This window comes from Lissotriton vulgaris, chromosome 1_1 (assembly GCF_964263255.1).
Source record: "Lissotriton vulgaris chromosome 1_1, aLisVul1.2, whole genome shotgun sequence".
NCBI classification, from domain to species: domain Eukaryota; kingdom Metazoa; phylum Chordata; class Amphibia; order Caudata; family Salamandridae; genus Lissotriton; species Lissotriton vulgaris.
In genome coordinates, this window is record NC_141685.1 from 45,557,656 (window position 1) to 45,580,204 (window position 22,549).

At 47.7% G+C, this 22,549-nt stretch overlaps 1 protein-coding gene across 1 annotated transcript; it reads right to left on the reverse strand.

Moving 5' to 3' along the window:
- Positions 1-12,981: 12,981 nt before the first annotated feature.
- LOC147737150 (uncharacterized) lies at positions 12,982-20,338 on the reverse strand. The gene is given in 3 exon segments (XM_086922983.1): positions 12,982-12,993; positions 17,763-18,357; positions 18,435-20,338. Coding segments are annotated over 3 exon segments (2,511 nt in total).
- Between the last annotated feature and the right edge of the window lie 2,211 nt (positions 20,339-22,549).

Sequence of the window (22,549 nt, forward strand, 5' to 3'; positions counted from 1 at the left end):
GTCATAGTCTACTCACAATCTCTGGAATTTTCTGAAAGAGTAGGAGGGATGATGGTAAACATTTACGGAGCGACAAAAATTACAATAAATTGCAATACAAATGAGAACAACATGGGTCTTAGGACCTCACCTGAAGAGTGCAGCAAGTTACGAAGCATCAGTTTTTAGAGTTTTGGGGTGGGTGTCATACGGGCTTCTGGTGAGTTATTCACGTCCCTAGTGAAAAAAGAGGAAGACATCTGAAGTTAGAAACGGAGCACTAAGGTCTGTAGAAAAAAGTGCCAGCCGCTAACAGCGGAGAACCGCTTACTTTAATTTGCAATTCAAAGTTCGTGTTCGGTAAAAAACGATGCGGGTGTCCTCTCGGCAGGAGGCACGGTCGGCTGTATAATCAAAAGAAAATCATAAGTTTAAGCAAAAACGAAACGCTCTGGGAACAAGGCATAGGGACTAGCAGCAGGAGCCGTGAAACTTACTAATGAATCGGAGTGTCCGCACTTAGCAGTGGCGTCTGAGTCAGCACTGATAGCTTGCACATGGGTAAAGAGGCGCGAGTTACGGGAGAAGTCTTTTTAAAGGAAGAGTACTACAGGGTGACGCCCGAAAGGCGGCGGGGGAGGTTTTTTTGAAACAGTGGCAAACGGGAGATACAATGTATCAAAATCGAACAAAGGTCCTGATCTTACAGGGTAGAATAACAGTAAAGGAAGACACTCGAGGTGGGGGGGGGGGGGGCCTGATCTGCCCTGCACACGGTGGCAAGAGTCAGGTGCAGTGTTTTTGAAAACAGCAGAGCGTGTGTCGGGAAGTAGAACAATTATATAATAGTCCAAATCAAGCAGGATACAAAGGCGGTGATAATCATAGGGACCTACAGCGTCTTCATAATTTAAAGATTTCACTCAATTCATTTAAGCCAGACATTGCCGTATCAAATTTAATGATAAGCAATGCCTCTCTTTTAGACAACTTGGGGTTCCAATCTCCTCCGTGCGGATCTTTTTCAACTTTTGATATTGATGAAGGCACCAGGCACAATTCTTATTACCATACCAGCTTAGTAGGTTAGTGTGGTTATCATGAGTCAATAAGTACTTAGATTCATGAAGATCAAACTGCAAAAATGGCAGAATAGCTGAATGTTCAGGCAGCCAGCATGAGGTGGTAAAAGATGGTTGTATCAAAGCATATAGAGGTTTGATATGCTGGGCATAATCAGGAATATAAGGACGCCCAAAATTAAAAAAAAATTTCAGAGTTGCAGGAGACCATAAACATGCGCATTTCTCCAGGAAGTGAGGTGCGAGACTTCTACCTTCATTGTTGAGCTCATAGCCCAGGAACAACACTGTGAGCTCTGCAATGTGTGACTTTGCAAAGTTACATTTATAACCAACGTCCGCAAACATAACTATGATGCGGTCAGTGCAACACAGATGCGGCCATAGTTTGTCATCCATGAGATAAATATCATCAATGTACGAGTACGCATCAGGATCAATGTCATCTAACAAAGAGACGACACCTGCGGCAAAGACACCTGGGCTGTTTTTATAGCCCATAGCCTATCTTTTAAATTGTTTTTGTTTGCCGCCACAAGTGAACGCTGTCCATTGACTACCAACAGAGGACAGGTTATGACTAAAAAAGCTATTGGGAATGTCTAGTGTGGTCTTAAATCTTTTTCGCACCAGACTGTCAACGAGAGCTGAACTGTGGGTATGACAATGTGAATTTAAATGTCAATAATCCAAAACCAGGCAGTACGACCCATCAGGTTTGGTAACAGTGAAACAAGGATTATTCATGGGTGACACACATGTCTCAATCAAACCTTCATATTCTAATTGTTCAAGGATTTCCGCAACTGGGGGGCGCTAGAGGGCGCACAAGCAGAATGGCTGCTTAAGCGCGCAGCTCCCGCTCCTTGGTTAACAATCCTCCATATATCCTCTGCCACGGAGTGCCAACTCGGCTGATTTCTCCACAATTTGCTGCAGGACATCTTTTCCCATACCCGACCCAAGTCTGGTGGCGCCACGAGTCTCGGAGCCGGAGTTACGAGCCTTCGAATGTTTACCGGCTGTTGCTCTGGAGCTGGTGAGGGAGTGCGGCCGGCTGCAGCAAACTGCGCTACACCGGGGATGACCACGAGGATCTAGGCCGCAGATCGGCGCAGCCGGCAGATTTCTCGCCAGGACTTCTTCGGCGGGCTTGACACGGAGGTAGGAGGCTGCCTTCTCGCCCGCGCGGGCCCCCTCACCTCTGTTGCTGCTACTCTCGCTGCTGGGGCTGCGGGCAAATACTGTGCTGTGCAATGGTGGAGGCCGCGGGACGGACAGGACGTCCCCCGGGCCTTCGGAGGGGCCTACATTCAACTGGTGCTCTCGGCGGGGTAGTGCAGATCTGCAAGCTGCCCAGGGGGGGGGGGGGTCGGATGTTGGGCCTGGGCACCCACGGCTGACGGCGCCGCTGCATCGGACTTTGGCCGACCCTGAGCTTCTGCCTTGCTCTCGGCCTTCACACGCCACTTCTCGCCGCAACACCACCAGGATATACAGTCGGCGGGGCCCCCCTCCTCCACCCTCGAACTGCCCTAGCCTGATCCTTTCTCCAGTGACTGTGCTGCGTGGGGGGGCCCGGGATTGCACCTCCGTGGAGCGCACTCCACCTGAGACACTCTTCCCAAATGAAGCTCAGCCATCCCTCAAGCCTCCTCATCTAGGACTTCTATGACGCCATTGTATCGCGTGGCGGCGCTGAGGGGTGAGGTTCTGGTGCCACTTCTACCTGGGCATTGTCGCCCCCCCTCGCCATCAGAGCATCTAGAGAAAGCACGGACCCGCCAGAACCCCGTACCTCCCCTGATTGGACCCTTGCTAATTTGCTGGACCGCTACTCTGCCCGGCGGCCGCTGTACCCTGCTCTCTGGCAATAGCTTCCCTGCGTGACAGTACGAAGAGCTACTACGTTCCACAATGCTCGAGTGCTGAGCCCAATCGCCACCATGGTGCGGCCTGAGAACCGCCACACTAAGCTCAGTTTTGATAGCGCAAAAAAGGGCGCGAAATCAACGCAGTTGGATCCTGAGCCTAGCGTATCATCCCCAAAGACTACCATCACTCCTGCTAAAGACGTTGACCTGACCAACCTGATACAGGAGATGAGACAAGGGTTCGCCACCATTGTTGAAAAGGTTGATGGAGTCACTGCTCGACTGGACGCGCGGGTGCACAAAGTTGACCGCCACAAAGAACGTATCACTGCTGCGGAGCAACGTATCTCTGACACCTCGGATGTCGCCTCGACTCACACCACGCAACTGACCAGGATGGACAACTTGCTCAGGGTCATAGCGGCTAAAAAAGAGGATTCGGAAGCCCGCAGCCGCCGGAACAACATACGAGTCACCAATATGCCGGAATCCACGGATACGGGCAGGATGGAATTATACATTGAGAAATTGCTCAAGGGCTCAATTGGTGAGGACGCCTTCTCACACACTCGAAAGCGGAAGGAACGACCTGCAGGCTCCCGACTACGTAACTTAGGAATTTCCCCTCACAAATTTTTACTTTGAAAAACCGGATTTTGTTTGGGAAGTAGTACAAATTATGATGAAGAACTGAAAAGAACAAACTGTAATGTAATAGCCTTGAAAAAGCCCTGGCGCGAATCGCCACAGGGGGCGAAACACGCGTCGGCTGTGCATGTTTTTACCTAAATTAATAAAGAGCATTTTCCTATACAAAATGGACTTTTGACTCCAATTATATGAGCAAGGAGTCAGCCTAATGATATAAAGAACTGTTGTTAACACACTCACTATCCCCCTAAAGACTTTACTGTTCAAAACACAAGAGGTACAGAGTTTTTTTGAGTGTGTTTTTTCTACAAAAACCATGTGAAAACTGATATGGACTTGGATTCTCCTTTTGACCACTCTTCCTCTCTAGACGCCTTCTCACCTCAGTTCATCGTAGAGAGGGCCCACCGCTCCCTGGCACCTATGCCCAAACCTGGACTACCACCGCGGCCTATTATTGCTCGACTATTGAACTACACGGACCGAGACACTGCACTTAGGGCGGCTCGGTCTCAGAGGTTGCTGCAGTACAATGGTGTCACTTTCTCCATTTACCCAGACTTTACGCCAACGCCAAGGAAGAACGGCGCAAATTTCTCCCAGTAAAGAAAAAGTTGCGAGAGGCCCAGATAGACTATGCGCTCCTGTACCCTGCGAAGCTGCGAGTTACGCACCAGGGTAAGCAAAGGTTCTTCCCCAACCCGCAGAAAGTGGAAGACTTTCTTAAATCGCTCTGGAGGGCACGCAGGGAGGACCGAGAAGCCGCGGAAGTACATGAGAATTCTGACTTATCTCCGGCGCAACACGGCGACTAACTGCCAACATGCGCTACACTACGCGCATTATCTGCACTGGATTATATTTTCTCTACAGATTGGAGCGCAGACATGGGGGAACTTGTGGAAGATGGACCTGCTCGGAATCTACACCCCAGTGGTAATGTAAACCAAGGACAACTCTCCTGGCCCTAGTCTCCACCGAGGGCGGCACAGTAACGGAGCTAGGGACCGGGAAGTGGCTGTGCGTACTCTATGTCTTACCCCTACTGGGAGATCCCCTTTGACTTGCTGATGTTTCCGTTGTTGATGTTGCTCGTGTTGGGGCGGGATGGGGGAGGGATACTGGGTGGGGGTTCTTGGCAGCTGGCATGATTGGGATGCTGGGGTGGGTGGGGGGGAGGATGTTTCAAGAGGCATTCATCAAATGGACTATGTGCGTGGATTTTGTTTTGGTGTGTGCGCCGATGCTGGTGGGGCGGGGATGGCTCTTTCACTGCCTATTCTGGCACTGCTATGCTTCTTGTTGTTCTATCAATGGCTGCTCTGATTGTGAGTACGCAATTGACCTGCTTATCCTGGAATGTTCGAGGGTTGAACAATGCCAAAAAATGTCGGAATGTCATTGCCTACCTGGATAGACATCATGTACAAGTTGCCATGTTGCAGGAAACACACCTATCACCACCAGGTGGAACCTCTTTCGCGAGTAGGTGGGCTGGGAACCGCACTTTCTCCTCATATTCAACCTATTCGAGGGCGGTTGCCATCCTCATCACCCGCAAAGTCCCATTTCAGAGGTTTGGAGAGCTGACCGACAGAGAAGGCCGCTATGCATTGCTGTGGGGCAGGATAGGCCGTGAAACATACACATTTGTGACCACATATGCACCCAATGTTGACACACCTGCTTTTTTTACTACTTTATGGGGCAAGATTCTGTCTGTTGGGTCACGACACATCGTCTGGGGTGGGGATTTCAATCTAGCATTGGTACCTCAATTAGATAGGGCGGATGGAGTTTGCTCCTACAAGCCTAGGGCACGGGAGGCGCTGGAGGGAATCATCAAGGAGGGCGAGTTGTTGGACACCTGGAGACACTTGCACCCCCTTGGAAGGGAAGGCACACTCTTTACATCACACACCGGGACTTGGGCACGTCTAGATTATTTTTTAATTACTAGGGATGTGGCTGCGGAGCTAGTGGGGGTTCTCCACCTACCGAGAACATACTCTGATCACAGTCCTGTCTTGCTACACTTTCGCACACCGGGGTGGGATAGCCCACGACCACAGTGGAGACTCTGCCCTGACATCCTCCTTGACAGCCTGTTTGGCACTGAACTGGGGGAGGAGATAACAGACTTCTTCGCTAGAAATAAGGGATCAGTAGATTCGGTTGAGCACATATGGGAGTCATTTAAGGTCACTATTAGGAGATATTGCATCTCCAAAAGCCATGGTGTCCTACATGTTATCCTCAATTCCATCAGCACGTTGGAAAAGGAGCTGCGGGCTTTGGAACTTCGCATGGTGTCTGAAACTAGCCCCGAACTCCATGCCACCTTTAGGAGACACTGTCGAGGTATGAGGAGGAGGCTGCAAGGGAGGCCAAATTCCAGGGCAAACACTGGCAGGCCCGTAAGTACTGCGAGGGAGATAGGCCCGGGAAGGCACTTGCTACCCTCACACAACCTCCGCGAGCGCATAATACCATATTGGAACTCACCGACACCTCTGGCACTACTGTTAGGGATTCGGATGCGTTACTTACTACATTTGTGGCGCATTACCACTCGCTCTACACCTCCACAACGGGACCCGGCGCGTCCTATTCTGAATACCTCAACGACGTGGCACTGTGTTGGCTTAGCGATGGGGATAGGGCGTTCCTGGCGGCACCTTTCGAACTGGATGAGGCCCGCGAGGCCATCATGTCCCTCAGGAATGGCAAGGCCCCGGGACTCGATAGCATACCCGCCAAGTTCTACAAAGCTTACATTGACATCATGGCCCCAGTACTCCGCGAGGTCTTCTCGGAATCCCTGTGTGGCGGGGTGCTTCCCTGTTCTATGCGCGAGGTGGTGATCACATCACTCCTGAAGCCAGATAAAGACCCCAAATCCTGCAATTCTTATCGCCCACTCTCCCTCTTAAATTGTGATGTTAAAATACTTGCCAAGATCTTGGCCACCCGGCTGTCGCTATTAATGACCAGACTTGTGCTGCCTGATCAAGCAGGCTTTGTGGCGGGCTGATCCACTTCCCACAACCTTCGCACGCTCTTCTCTTTGCTCCGCGCGGTTCACCCTGATACATCTGTGGCAGCCGTATTCCTTGACGCGACTAAAGCTTTCGACTCTGTCGAGTGGCCATACCTGTTCTCGGTTCTAGCCAGTATGGGGTTCCACAAATTGTTCATATCCTGGGTCCGCCTACTTTACACCCGTCCCACGGCGAGGGTACTGATCAATGGTCGCCTGTCGCAGCCTATCGCAATCACCAGAGGCACACGGCAGGGATGCCCACACTCCCCCCTGTTGTTCGCCATAGCGGTTGAACCTCTTGCCTGTCGATTGCGTCAGCTACACCGTGGCGGAGCGGTGCAGTGCTTACAGCGTCAAATTGATGTGTCCCTCTATGCGGATGACATCACGCTGTATGTTAAGCATCCTGAGACATACCTTAATCCCTTCCTCAGAGAATTTGTTCTGTTCGGCGGGGTGTCAGGTGTTCACATCAACTGGTCCAAGTCGCAATTTTTCCCTTTAACTGAGGCGGTGACTGATTTTCCTCTTGATTATCCACTCGAATGGTGTCGGTCTGACCTCCGATACCTAGGGATCCGCATCTCTTGCGACAAGGACGAGACGTTGCAATCCAATTACGGAGTGGCGATAACTAGGCTGGCCGACTCCGTGGATCGCTGGGTTACTCTGCAGCTCTCCATGGCCGGGAGGGCGTCGCTCATAAAAATTGTGATACTCCCCAGCTTTCTCTACCTCTTTCTCAATATACCTTACTTCCCTGGTGCTTTTTTTTTCAAGACTCTAAAGACGGAGTTGCGCAGGCTCTTTTGGGGAGGCGGGAGTCCCCGGCTCAAATGGTCCACGCTCACCCTCCCCTACGACAGGGGTGGTTTTGATATCCCTGATTTTGAAGCCTACTACCAGTGTGCGCAGGCACACTTCGCCTACCACTGGATGGCTCCTACCCCCTTCATGCCGCACATAGCGGTGGAGGACTGGATAGTGCATCCTCTCCCACTCAATGGTTTGCTCCACTGCCCTGAATCATCCATAACTACGCCGAACACGTCGGTTTCATGTACTTTAGATGCATGGCGTGGCATAGCCAAGGGCTTGTCTTGTAAATTACTCTACTCGCCCAAGTTGCCGCTTACTTATCACCCTAATCTCACCCTCTTGTGGGAACCAGGTTTCCGCAACCTCTGTGCTAAGATTCATATTTCCTGCTGGGGTGACTTGCTCTCCAACGGTTGTTTTAGGTCGGCGGATCTATTCTTTGCGTCGCATGAACACACTCCTCTCGAGCTCTTTTACTATATACGGCTACGTGCAGGGATGAGAGACATCCTACCCGAGTTTCCCGCCGAGCCCGAGGTTCTGCCCCCGCTACATTTCTTATTGTGCTCGCAGGACGGGGTCCATCTAGTCTCTGGCCTTTACCGCCAACTCAGGGGAGCTTCTCTGATGCCGGAATCCAATGCCCTGCTGCGCTGGTCTACTGAGCTTGCTACTGATATATCGGACGAGCAATGGCACCATTGCTGTGCACTTACCTCCCACATCTCTGCCAGTAGCAGATTGAGGATCATCCATTATAAATTCCTACAGCGGGTGTATTACACACCGGTGAGGAAACGACCATTTGGCCTGGCGGAGGATGACCGCTGTGAGCGCTGCCACGCCGATCGTGCCGACTTTCTCCACTTGGCAAGGGAATGTCCCCAGGTGGCATGCTACTGGCAACAAGTAACGGATGCTCTTGTGGAGATGGTGGAGGAGACGGTGCCCATGGATCCACTGGTGGCCCTTCTTGGGGACACGATGCGGCTCCCTAGGTCTTGCCGGAAATTCGTTAATACCGCACTCCTATTGGCCAAAAGGCGTGTGGCGTGCCGCTGGGGCAGGGGCAGGATGCCCAAATTTAAGGACTGGCTGGCGGACTTAACCCACTGCCAAGACCAACATGCAACATTTGCTGAACTATTGCCCATCTCGAGTCGGCCCAGCGACATTTGGGATCCACTGGTGCGCTATCTGCTCGCACGGTTGGATGATGTGAATTCGACGGAAGACCAACCTATCATGGATTAGTGCCCTGCTCGTATCCCGGACCTGACCAAAGGCCCTACTTCTGCACAGGCACTTCCTCTCTATACGATCCTTGTAGGGACCCCTTGTCCCGTGGCTGCAGTGTTGTTACCCACCCCCCCAGACCCTCACGCGATGCTTGACATTGTGGCTCTACCCCCTTGGATAGCCCATCACTCCTCCTTACTTGTGCACTGACACCCCATGCCTTACCCGCCATATGCTACTACACCCTCTGTTAGACGATACTCCAGGGCTCCGTACACGTCACTACTTCCGGCTATTTACGGCTCTATTGTTGGGGCAGCTGTGATGCGTTTACAATATTGTGCACATCTCTGCTCACCTGGTGTGCCACACCAGATCACCACCACTTATTCTGCTATGTAGATATGAATTGCCTCTGAGTTACTGCATTGTTGGGATGTTTTGTTGAGCTGTTATGACCATCACAAAAATGTTCCGAAAAACATTGTTCTACTGCTGGTCATCCTTCCTTACCCTGCAACACCGGCTGTGTTACTGCCCTTTTCCACCTATATGCAGTGCCGCCGGGCCTCCGGGATGCCGGCCGTAGGGCTGTGTAAACATCATCTCCTTCTGCTGCCGGCCTCCGGGTTGTAGGTACAATAAGCTGTGTATTACGTTTCATCTTATGGAATAAAGCAGATTTGAACTCCAAAAGAAAAAAAAAAGGATTTCCGCAACTGGAGCTTTAGCCTCTCGTCGCATGGGATATTGGGGTTGTGGCTGTGGCAGAGACCGCAATGGAATCTCGTCTCTGGGAGAAAGTTTTTCCCACCCGACTTGAGTAAGGTACAATGCAGGTGCAAGCACCAGAGCCCACTCTTCTGCAAAGTTCTGTGGACTGCTCCTTGGGCACGGTGTGGTAACAGTGAAACGAGGATTATTAATGGGTGACACACATGTCTCAATCAAACCTTCATATTCTAATTGTTCAAGCATTTCCGCAACTGGAGCTTTAGCCTCTCGCCGCATGGGATATTGGGGTTGTGGCTGTAGCAGAGACCGCAATGGAATCTCGTGTCTGGGAGAAAGTTTTTCCCACCCGACTTGAGTAAGGTCCAACGCAGGTGGAAGCACCAGAGCCCACTCTTCTGCAAAGTTCTGTGGACTGCTCCTTGGGCACGGTGTGCAGAAAACTAGGGAGGGTCACCTCCTCCCCTCTTGGAGCGGCCAAAACGAAAAGCAGGAGCCAGTCTGCCTCAGTTAATAGAATGTCATATGTAGAGGTCAGATCTTCCCAAAAAATTCCTTTTATTACACGTTGGATGTCACCTTCTATTAAAAGAACTATATCATATAGTTTTGTCAGGGGGAGCCACCCTAGTGTCAGTAGTTTTCACTGTGACAACGACGCCAACTCCGCCACCCTGATCAACAACCTTGCCAATCTTGGCCTCAGACAACTTGTCACTGCACTCACCCACGCGGCTTGCCACACGCTGGACCCTGTCTTCTCCACAGGCACCCACGTCGACTTCGACCACACCACTGAACTCCACTGGACCGACCACCACTGCATCCATTTCACCTTCAAGAAACGAACCACGCACCACCGCACCCAACAGCTGCCTCGCCGCTGCTGGAGCAAAGTCACCGAAATCCAGCTGATGACCACCCTCACCCAGAACCCACCCGCCAACCCCACCAACATAGACGCCACAGCCTGCAACCTCAGACGGTGGATCGACGACTGTGCCAACACCCTCACCCCGCTCAAGAAACGCTCCAACAGCCACACCAGCAAGAGAGCCACCTGGTTCACCGACAAGCTCGATACCTCCAAACGCGCATGCCGGAAACTGGAGAAGATATGGCTCCATGAACGCACAACAGACAACCACGCAGCCCACAAGGGCGCCACCGGCAGACATCACCACCTCATCAGATTAGCCAAGAGATCCTCCTTCAAAGACCGCTTGGATAACAACGCACAAGACAGCAAGGAGCTCTTCAGCATCGTAAAGGAACTCTCCAACCCCAGGGCCAATGCCAACGACATCCCGCCCTCACAAGAACTGTGTGACTCATTAGCCATCTTCTTCCACCCCAAGATTGCTTACATCCACGAAAGCTTCAACACCACAACCACCCCGACTACGCTAGACTCCACCTCCCCTGTGAACACTACTAGCGCCAACCGCCTGACCTCCTGGCCCAACGTCAATGACATCGAGACAAGCAAGGCCATGAACTCCATCCACTCAGGAACTCTGTCAGACCCGTGCCCACACCACCTATTCAACAAAGCAGACGTAGCTGTCACGCTCCAACAACTGAAGGTCATCAACATCTCCTTCAAAACAGTGACATTCCTGGAAAGCTGGAAGCAGCCGAAATCAACGCCCTCCTTAAGAAGCCCAAGGCGGACCCCAAAGACCTCAATAACTTCCAGCCCATCTCCCAGCTCCCGTTCCTGGCAAAGGTCATCGAGAAAATAAACAACATGCAATTGGCCCGCCACCTGGAAGACAACAACATCTTGGACCCATCCCAGTCCGGATTCAGATGAAACCACAGCACCGAGACAGCCCTCATCGCCACCACAGACGACATCAGGCGCAAACTAGACAATGGCGAAATATCATCCCTCATCCTCCTGGACCTGTCAGCCGCCTTCGACACGGTCTGCCATCGGTTTCTAAAGACACGCCTCCTAGAAGCCGGAATCCAAGAGAAGGTCCTTGACTGGACCACGTCCTTCCTCTCTGGCAGAACCCAGAGCGTCCGCCTCCCACCCTTCTGATCTGAAGCCACCGACATCATCTGTACCATCCCCCAGGGCTCATCTCTCAGCCCGATGCTCTTCAATGTCTACATGGCCCCCCTCGCACAAGTGGCCCGCCATCACAACCTCAACATTATCTCCTACGCCACGACGACACCCGGGTCATCCTCTCTCTCACCAAGGATGCACACCCCGCCAAAACAAACCTCCACGAGGGAATGAAGGCCGTCGTCGACTGGATGAGGAGCAGCCGTCTGAAGCTGAACACGGACAAGATGGAGGTTCTCATCCTCGGACCCACCCCCTTAGCCTGGGATGACTCCTGGTGGTCGACCACACTGGGAACAGCACCAACACCTACTGACCATGCACGCAACCTAGGATTCATCCTCAACTCCAACCTCTCCTTGTCAAAGCAGGTCAACGCTGTCTCCTCCTCCTGCTACAACACCCTCCGCATGCTCCGCAGGATCTACAAGTGGATCCAGACCGAAACAAGAAGAACGGTGACACAGACCCTCATCAGCACAAGACTGGACTACGGCGACGCACTCTACGCAGGAATCCCAGCCAAACACCTACGGCGACTACAAAGCATCCAAAACGCCTCCGCCTGACTGATCGTCAACGTCTCCGCCGCAGCCACATCACCCCCACCTGAGCGACGTACACTGACTCCCCGTCGACAAGAGGATCACCTTCAAGCTCCTTACCCACGCCCACAAAGCACTCCACAACGCCAGACCAGCCTACCTGAACAGCAGACTCAGCTTCTACACCCCAACCCGCCAGCTCCGCTCCACCAGCCTCGCCCTCGCCACTATCCCACGCATCCAACGAAGGACCTCCGGCGGCAGATCCTTCTCCTACCTCACCGCCAAGACCTGGAACACCCTCCCTATCCACATAGGGCAGACCCAAGACCTACTCGTCTTCAGAAGACTCCTCAAGAACTGGCTCTTCGAGCAGTAGAAGCACCTCCTCTCCCCATAGCACCTTGAGACCCTCTGTCAAGCGTTCACAAATGAGGTTCCTGTTGTTTCCTTCTTGGAGATGCACGCTCCCAACCCCTCTATGAACTAATCAGTCAGCAAGGAGTTAAGCACTTGCACAACTGCGTAATCCACAAGGGAAAGGGGAAGTGGATAGAGAAACAAGACAAACAACACTGGATCTCTTCCTGAGATGGCAGCTCGGTTTCTCTTTGAAGTGTTCAGGACTTCAGGTTCATTTGTACCTTCACAAAATAACAACGATCCTTCAGGTCTCAAAATAACACTATGCTTTTCTTTTGAAATAATGCTAAAATTACTATTACACACCCATACCTGTGAAGCCCTTTCTAACAGTCCTATGATTGTCAGGTTTCAATATTTCTGGGTTAATGCCTTAAAGAACAATACGCAAATAAAATGAATAATCAAAACAAAACACCAAGATATCAGCAATCATTGATTAATGGTTAGTGTTTGATTTAGTATTCAATTTCACACCAAACGTGGCCGACCTGACAAGTGTGTGCTGCTGTCCTTAAAAAGGATTCTGAGAATAAAAGACAAACAAAGAAACAACAACAATATCCTCCTTTTAGGAAGTTTGACCTCGGTCCTGTATACGAATTCTGTCCAGCATACGAATTCTCCAATGTCAAATTATACATTGAATACACATGACTTAAAGAATCTTCAAAACACTGTTTAGGGTTTTTTTTATAAAACAGTTATTGTCTCTGCTGAAATGTCAATATTGATTTTCTATATTGATTTGTCTATGTTCAGAAGAAATTACAATGGAAAATAAACTTGCTTTAAATATATGCCAAGTTCCCAAAATCAGTTTTACAATCAAGAAAATGATTTTCCTGCTCTCGAGTCTTTTACAAATAAGAAGCTTGTCTTTACCAATGCTTGTTTTTTGATCCTGAGTTGCTTGGTAACCAGATCTCTTACTTGTTTACACAGGAAATCGGATCGACGAGAGAAGGCTCAACCGGAACTGAAGATCGAGGGAACTGAAACCGCCGGTGCCTTTCGGAGATCGGGGGCGACGAAGGAATCACAAAAGGGGAAGGTAAGTTTTTAAAGGGAAAACGGGAACTGAGGTTTTTTAAGGGAATCGGGAACAGAAGCTAGCGGGAGGAATTCCAGACAGGAGGGAAGCGAAACCAAAAGAAAGAGACTGAATCAGACGAGTCTCAGATGCCAAACAGGAACACTCGCGGTGATGCTGTTGCACGAAGGGAAGCGTCACTGTGAGCGAGGGCAGGGTATTTATAGTCTTTGCTTGGGCGTTCCTTCACCTGCTCACGTGTATTCAGGAAACCGTTCAAAAAGTGAGAGTGAAAAGGCTCTTGTATTAAGTTCTACACGTGCATAAAACTTGAACAGTAACAATCATTGCTAGCTGCAAGAAAATGTACCAACAAACATTGCTAGCTACAAATGAATCACTAGCAGTACTTGCCACACAATAAACAGTACTTGTCACACAATACGAGAACATGCATAATTAAAGGGATTAACTTGCAATGGCATAAGAACCCACAACACCCTCACGGGTAAGTAGCGCGCTTAACAAGTACTCTGATTGATTGATTGATAAAAGTATCAGTTGCTGTCGCCTTCAGATATGGCCGCAGTGCTTGCCGCACTATTGTAACCTCCGCTGCGCTGTCGAGCAGCGTTAATGTCCATGTCAGGTTCCGAAGCTGTGTTCTCACTAGCCGTGGCATACCTTACGGTTAACGCAGCAACTTTCTTTTTCTGAAAATGAAGGTGTTAACGAGGCAAGTCGTCCTGCTTGCCTTTACCATCAGAGGGGCGGGGCTGCTCACGTCCTTCTGGGGCACCCCGACCCCTGCCGTGTTCTCCGCCACCGGCTTGCGTGCCCGATGTTTCCTCTGAAGAACAGCGAGAACGTTGCTCAGGTACCTGAAATCTATCAGGAGACCTAATTCTTGCGTGGTCGCACAAATCATAAGTGCGCTTAGTAGACACTAGTATCGGCGACGCCGGATGCGACCCCTGTTTCTATTGCTGCTTCCTCTGTTTTTTATTCTTCCAATTCTGTTTTGGAAAATTTGGACGGTCGTCTTTTGTAGACTTTGCCATCTGAGTCTGCGGTTGAGTTGCCATTTTAGCAAAAGGCTTAACACCCAAATTGTTGCGGCCAATGGTCTTATAAGCCTCTGCAATAATTCTCGGTAACGCTCGGGGTTTGTCGACGTCTGGGAAAAGGCGCAAAGCATTCGACACCTGAAAGTTAACCGCATCTCCCTTTACATTACAAAAGATGAGATCAACAACTACGTCAAACACTCCAAAGAGCCTCATTCCCAACTCGACAGCCGCCTCCGGACTGTGCTCATCCTGAACACGCTTGATCACAGAGGGCAAGACAGTCATAGACGGAGTGCCGAAACACTTTGCATATACTGCTGCAAATACTTTACCCCAATTCTCACAATCTGTTACCTCTGGCAATAAGCCTTTCTGCAAACTAATTGTGAGAATCCTGTGTTTTATACAGGAGTGGTATTAGGAAACACTACTTCCAGTTGGTCAAATTTTTAAATTAACCAAATTAACCACGACGGGACTAATCGGCATCCCGGCCGGTCCAACTTGTTGAGCTGCAAGGTACATAATGAACTAAAGCCCTATGTACCCCAACAAAAGAGGTATAAAGTTGACACAAATCGGGGCATTGAGATAACGTGGATATTGTGTGAACCCGGCTAAGACTGGCAAAGTGGCCCCAGGAATTGACAAGGGACCTAACCGAACCGGAGTTACGGTGTGGGGGAGGGTACCATTAAACCAAATCTCTTGTGTCCTATATGGAGTATAGATCATAGGAATCGCAGTGTAAGTGTATGTTTGGAATATATCCTTATCCGCATTTATTGCAGGAAACGTAACCCAAGAGAAGAAAAGCTCAAAGGGGAAGGCTGAATCAGCACTCACCACAAAGATAACAGACATACCATCGTCTGGTACCCCAAACTGCGTCAGATGACGCCGGAGCGCTGACGGACTATGCTGAGGTATATCAATATTACACATAAGGATATAGAGAAGAAAAACAATTTATATAAATTGCAGCACAAAAAGGGTAGTTATTCAAAACGTGAACCTTTTTATAAATCTCAAGCTTGAATTAACCTATAACACATTCGTATAGGTAGGTTAATCCGTCACGCCTGTTAACCGGAAACAGTGGTGAGGTTATTGTGGACAGATACAAGCACTAATCAAGACGTTGGGCGCCATGTTGCGGGGATTCTGCTCATGCACAGAACTATGCGCAGGAAACCAGGACCTCAGTGTATTATGGTGTACCAAAACTCACCTCAGTGCCCAGAATCCCTATCCAACTAGCATCAGTGTCTCATTCGTTCTCCGTACTACAGCAAAGCTACCAATGATTAGACAACCCAGAACAATTGACTTTAGGACCTCTCAGGAATAGTGGGAATCAAGAACGCTCTTTCATTTTTATTCTCATAAATGTTCGCAATGTGAGTAATCAGAGACAAGGTATAGTTTAAAATGTTTATTTCAACTACGTGCTCTAAGATGCAGTATATTTGCTAACATAAGTAAAAATATGCAAAAAATCAATACAATCGGCATTGTTATAATTCCATAAAATACAAAGGGAGAAATCATATTATAATGATAGTGGAACCAGGTCTATAGCACCTTGTGTACCACCCTCCCCATGCTAGGTATTATAATAATAGAGGATTTCTAGGTTAAAACGGGGACCGCATACCTCCAAAGTCAGGTGAAGTGAATCACATCCCAGATCAGCACAGCTCTTTGTCGATGGAAAGGTTTTATCCAAGTGCTAGTCTCATGTATGCAGTGCAATATTAAAAGCACCTGAGTTTCAGAAATGAGCAGCTGTGTTTGTGTTGTGTCTAGAGCGTGGGCCGATCAACCTGCATCAACAGCATACATTGTTATTTTAACCTTGAACACTTTGTGCAGACTTGAGGTTGCAGTGTGAGTCTAGAGATGTGAAAAACAGATCATTCTCATGTGAAGGAAAAGCAAGCAGTTTGTCTTTACGAAAACAGAGACATGTAGTGTCATCTGCAAAAGCAGCAAATGGCGTTTGAGCAACGAACCCACTTATACTAATATAGCAATGTGTGCATGCAGAATAGTATTCATCCCTACACTTTTACAGGTAGCATGAACAGGAACACTTGGATGTTTTTCTTTGTAACTCTTCATCACTAAATAAAAACCACCAGTGTTTAATTTCTTTTATTCCACATTGTGCTAGTCTCCCAGTGGATTTCCTGTTATATCACGTTGCTTTTTCTATGTGTACCGAAGTGAAAAATCACTGGGAACAGACACTTTTATTATTCTACAAATCTTTGGTTTTCTTCTTTTCTTTTAGTCGAGTCTTCATTCATCTGGTATTTGAATATCCCACATAATTATATATTTGTTCCTGTAATTCCTTCATCTCACAATGACTGCACTGTTCTGTTCCTGTCAATGTCCTCAGATGAGTCAATAATATTGTTATTGTTCTGAAGTTCTTTCTGAATTTACTGCATCTCTAGGATTATTTCTAAGTGAGTTAAATGAAGGTGTGTTTACGCTGAGGCTATGTAGGATCAGAAATTGACAAAAGCTCATCACACTTTTAGTGCAATTGTAAGGTTTACCCCAGGTGTGTTCGCAATTGACAAAATCACTTCTGACATTCATTGCAATGCTCTTTTTTATTCTGTGTGTGTTAGTTGATGTATCCGTAGGTTTAATAACTGACAGAAGATATTCACACATTCACTGCACCTGAAAGGATTGTACTCTGTGTGCATTAACTGATGAATCCTTAATGCGGAAGATGCACTAAAGGTACTTCTACACTCACTACAGTTGTATGGTATTTACAGAGAGTGTGTAAGCTGATGTCTATATAGGCTTGATAATTGACTACATTTGTTCACACATTCATTGCACTTGAAGGCTTTTCTTCTGTGTGTGTTCGCTGATGCCTGTTTAGGATTGATAATGGACTACAGCTTTTCAAACATTCATGGCATTTAATCAATTTTTTTCCTCTTTGTGAGCTCGCTGATGATTTCTTAATGCTGAAGAGTAAGTAAAACTACTTCCACATTCACTGCAATTGTATGTTTTTTCCCCAGTGTGTATTCGCTGAGGTCTGCGGAGGTCTGTTAACTGACTGAAGCTCTTTACACATTCACTGCAATTGTAGGTTTTTTCCCCTGTGTGTATTCTCAGATGACTGTGGAGGTTTGATTGTAACCTAAAACTACTTACACATTGACTGCAATTGTATGGTTTTTCCCCAGTGTGTATTCGCTGAGGTCTCCGGAGGTCTGTTAACTGACTAGAGCTCTTCACACTTTCGCTGCACTGGTATTGTTTTTCCCCTGTGTGTATTCTCTGATGTATGCGGAGCTGTGACATTTGACTGAAGCTCTTCACACATTCACTGCAATGGTATGGTTTTTCCCCTGTGTGTATTCTCTGATGTGAGCGGAGGTGTGCAATTTTACTGAAGCTCTTTATATATTCATTGCAATGGTACGGTTTTTCCCCTGTGTGTGTTCGGTGATGTGTTTGAAGTTCTTGTAACTGACTGAATCTCTTCACACATTCACTGCAATGGTATGGTTTTTCCCCTGTGTGTCTTAGCTGATGTCTCCGGAGGTCTGTTAACTGTCTGAAGCACTTTACAAATTCACTGCACTGGTATGGTTTTTCCCCTGTATGTATTCTCTGATGTGTGCGGAGGTGTTCAATTTTACTGAAGCTCTTTACACATTCATTGCAATGGTATGGTTTATCCCCTGTGTGTGTTCGGTGATGTGCTTGAAGTTCTTGTAACCGACTGAATTTCTTCACACATTCACTGCAATGGTATGGTTTTTCCCCTGTGTGTGTTAGCTGATGTCTCCGGAGGTCTGTTAACTGTCTGAAGCACTTTACACATTTAATGCAAAGGTATGGTTTTCCCCTGTGTGTATTCGCTGATGTCTTTGGAGGTGTGCTAACTGACTGAAGCTCTTTACACATTCATTGCAATGGTATGGTTTTTCCCCTGTGTGTATTCGCTGATGTCTTTGGAGGTGTGATAACCGACTGAAGCTCTGCACACATTCAGTGCAATAGTATGGTTTTTCCCCTGTGTGTATTCTCTGATGTGTGTGGAGGTCTGCAATGTTTCTGAAGCTCTTTACACATTCACTGCAATGGTATGGTTTTTCCCCTGTGTGTATTCGCTGATGTCTCCGCAGGTCTGTTAACTGACTGAAGCTCTTCACACATTCACTGCAATGGTATGGTGTTTCCCCTGTGTGTATTCGCTGATGTCTCCGGAGGTCTGTTAACTGACTGAAGCTCTTCACACATTCACTGCAATGGTATGGTGTTTCCCCTGTGTGTATTCGCTGATGTCTCCGGAGGTCTGTTAACTGACTGAAGCACTTTACACATTCATTGCAATGGTATGGTTTTTCCCCTGTGTGTGTTCGCTGATGTCTCCGGAGGTCTGTTAACTGACTGAAGCTCTTTACACATTCATTGCAAAGGTATGGTTTTTCTCCTGTGTGTATTCGCTGATGTCTTTGGAGGTGTGCTAACTGAATGAAGCTCTTTACACATTCACTGCAATGGTATGGTTTTTCCCCTGTGTGTATTCGCTGATGTCTTTGTAGGTGTGCTAACTGACTGAAGCTCTTTACACATTCATTGCAATGGTATGGTTTTTCCCCTGTGTGTGTTCGCTGATGTGTTTGGAGGAGTGATAACCGACTGAAGCTCTGCATATATTCATTGCAATGGTATGGTTTTTCCCCTGTGTGTATTCTCTGCTGTGTGTGGAGGTCTGCAATGTTTCTGAAGCTCTTTACACATTCACTGCAATGGTATGGTTTTTACCCTGTGTGTATTCGCTGATGTCTCCGCAGGTCTGTTAACTGACTGAAGCTCTTCACACATTCACTGCAATAGTATGGTGTTTCCCCTGTGTGTATTCGCTGATGTCTCCCGAGGTCTGTTAACTGACTGAAGCACTTTTCACATTCATTGCAATGGTATAGTTTTTCCCCTGTGTGTATTCGCTGATGTCTCCGGAGGTCTGTTAACTGACTGAAGTTCTTCACACATTCACTGCAATGGTATGGTTTTTCCCCTGTGTGTGTTCGCTGATGTCTCCGGAGGTCTGTTAACTGACTGAAGCTCTTTACACATTCATTGCAAAGGTATGGTTTTTCTCCTGTGTGTATTCTCTGCTGTGTGTGGAGGTCTGCAATGTTTCTGAAGCTCTTTACACATTCACTGCAATGGTATGGTTTTTCCCCTGTGTGTATTCGCTGATGACTCCGGAGGTCTGTTAACTGACTGAAGCTCTTTACACATTCATTGCAAAGGTATGGTTTTTCTCCTGTGTGTATTCGCTGATGTCTTTGGAGGTGTGCTAACTGAATGAAGCTCTTTACACATTCACTGCAATGGTATGGTTTTTCCCCTGTGTGTATTCGCTGATGTCTTTGGAGGTGTGATAACCGACTGAAGCTCTGCACACATTCATTGCAATGGTATGGTTTCTCCCCTGTGTGTATTCTCTGATGTGTGTGGAGGTGTGCAATTTGACTGAAGCTCTTTACACATTCAGTGCAATGGAATGGTTTTTCCCCTGTGTGTATTCGCTGATGTCTTTGGAGGAGTGATAACAGACTGAAGCTCTTCACACATTCACTGCAATGGTATGTTTTTTCCCCTGTTTGTATTCGCTGATGCTCTTTTAGGGTTTCTAATTGGCTAAAGTTCTTAACATATTCAGTGGAATTGCACGTTTTTTCTCCTGTCTGTGTTTCCTGAAGGGTCAGCATAGTTATTAAACCACTTGCATTATTTTCACATTCCCGGTATGTGTGTGATATTTTGGGTGCTTGATTCCGATTTAACAATAAAATACAAGACTCACTAAATACCTGCCACATTCATAATATCAGTAAGGCTTCCTTGTGGGTGATTGCATCTTTAGATTGGATAATGGCTTCGCATGCTTGCGGGTAAAGCTTAATCTTCCTTCCAGTAAGTGCAACTTGGGACAATATTCTGTACTTTAGAGAGCAGAACTCCCCTTTCCTTCAGCCTTCAGTTGAAGGCTCCACTTTGTTGTGCTTTTCCCTGGTGCCTGTGGTTTGGCTAGAAAGAGTTAACAATACACCTAGAGCACTGAATGGTGGGCTGTTGCCAGTTTAGATAGCAAAGCACTGCTCTAGCCATATCATGATGATGAAGCGACTCGTAATGTGTACAGCTACTCCAAAGAGTGTCCCGTGGCAAAGCACAGGTCAGAAAAGAAAGTAAATCTGCTTGTTTCAAACATGGACAAAAAGCCAAGTTTTCAATCTTTCTTTAAACATTGTCATGTTGCTGAAGAGGGAGTTTGTTCCAAGCTATGTTTCCCAAATAGACACAAGACCTTCCTCCAACTCTCATACCGGCCTCATGATCAAAGCTGGTGTTGGACGCTTGTTTATACAGGAGGTGGTTTGTCAGTTTTGTTGCCTTAATTTTGTTGAGGTCACTTCTTTGTCTTGGGGTGTCGAGGTGCAGATCTCAGACTCGGACACTCACTGAATTGCCTTTGACTGCTTCTTCCTGGATCTGTCCTCGGTCTCTGATTGCACTGATGTTTTTGGAGCTCCTTATTTTTGATAATTTTTGCAGGTTTGATGTGTTATCCTAATTATTCAAAATCAATCCGTGCATTTAAGGCTTATTTTCTGTTGGCTGTAAAGAAATGCAATATTACTAAATTCAAATGTAATAGAATGTGAATACACAATATTTAACCAGCTGTAGAAGACATCTCTTCTTTATTTGAAATTTAGTAAGGAACATTTTACCATACATGGATATTTCATTAAAACTGTGGTTGAACATGTCACATTGTATTTTCTTCTGAAAAGGCAGTAATTTACCATTATTCACAGAGTAACTTACTAAAGAAAGGGCAGCCACAGAACACTCGTGCTACAGGTAGAGTTTTGGGTAGATATACATGGACAAGATTTCATTTAAACAGAACAGATTGTGGAAAAAGAGAGGAATCAGAAAGCACTGCCGTTAATTCAGTTTCAGAAAGTATCTTCCAAAGGTAGCTCTTCAGGAAGTGTATAACAAAGGTAACTCTTCAGGAAGTATTTAACCAAGGTAACTCTTCAGGAAGTGTATAACAAAGGTAGCTCTTCAGGAAGTGTATAACAAAGGTAACTCTTCAGAAAGTATTTAACCAAGGTAACTCTTCAGGAAGTGTACAACAAAGGTAACTCTTCAGGAAGTGTACAACAAAGGTAACTCTTCAGGAAGTATTAACCCAAGGTAACTCTTCAGGAAGTATACAACAAAGGTAACTCTTCAGGAAGTATTTAACCAAGGTAACTCTTCAGGAAGTACACATGAAAAAGGTAATTCTTTAGGAAGTATATATGACAAAGGTAATTCCAGACACCTTCTTCCACAATTCTTTCATGTTCACACTGGATCAGCTCAAATGCCAATTCCCGCCTTTACCTTGCAGCTCATTAAGGGCCTTACTACGAGTGCGGCGGCCCTCATGATCGCCGTACTCACGTGGTGGTCCAACTGCCACCATCCTGGCAGTCTGACCGCCGTATTATGAGTGTGGTGGTGAGACCTCCACAAGACCACCACCCCCCAGGATCAAGGATCCCACTGTGGAGGTGGTCTGCAAACACCCTGAATATGTTGGCAGTGTTGATGCCGACATCAAGAGAATATTACGGTCTGCATATCCACCGTCCTTTTCATGGCGGGACCCTGCCATGGCGGGGACCCTGCCATGAAAAGGATAAAGGACATGCAGGTAAGGGGGCCCTCACAGGGCCCGGCCGAGTCTGCTCCTGGGGTTGCATGCGGGGGGCACATGTTGTGCCACCCCATGGAATTGCACCCTTGTTCCTGCACAGTGTGGCATGCATGACATGGTGCGGGAACGTGCTGCAGGCACTCTTAAGGTGGTGGTATGCTGTTTAGACTCTCCAATGAGCCTAATACAGCCGCCGCGAGAC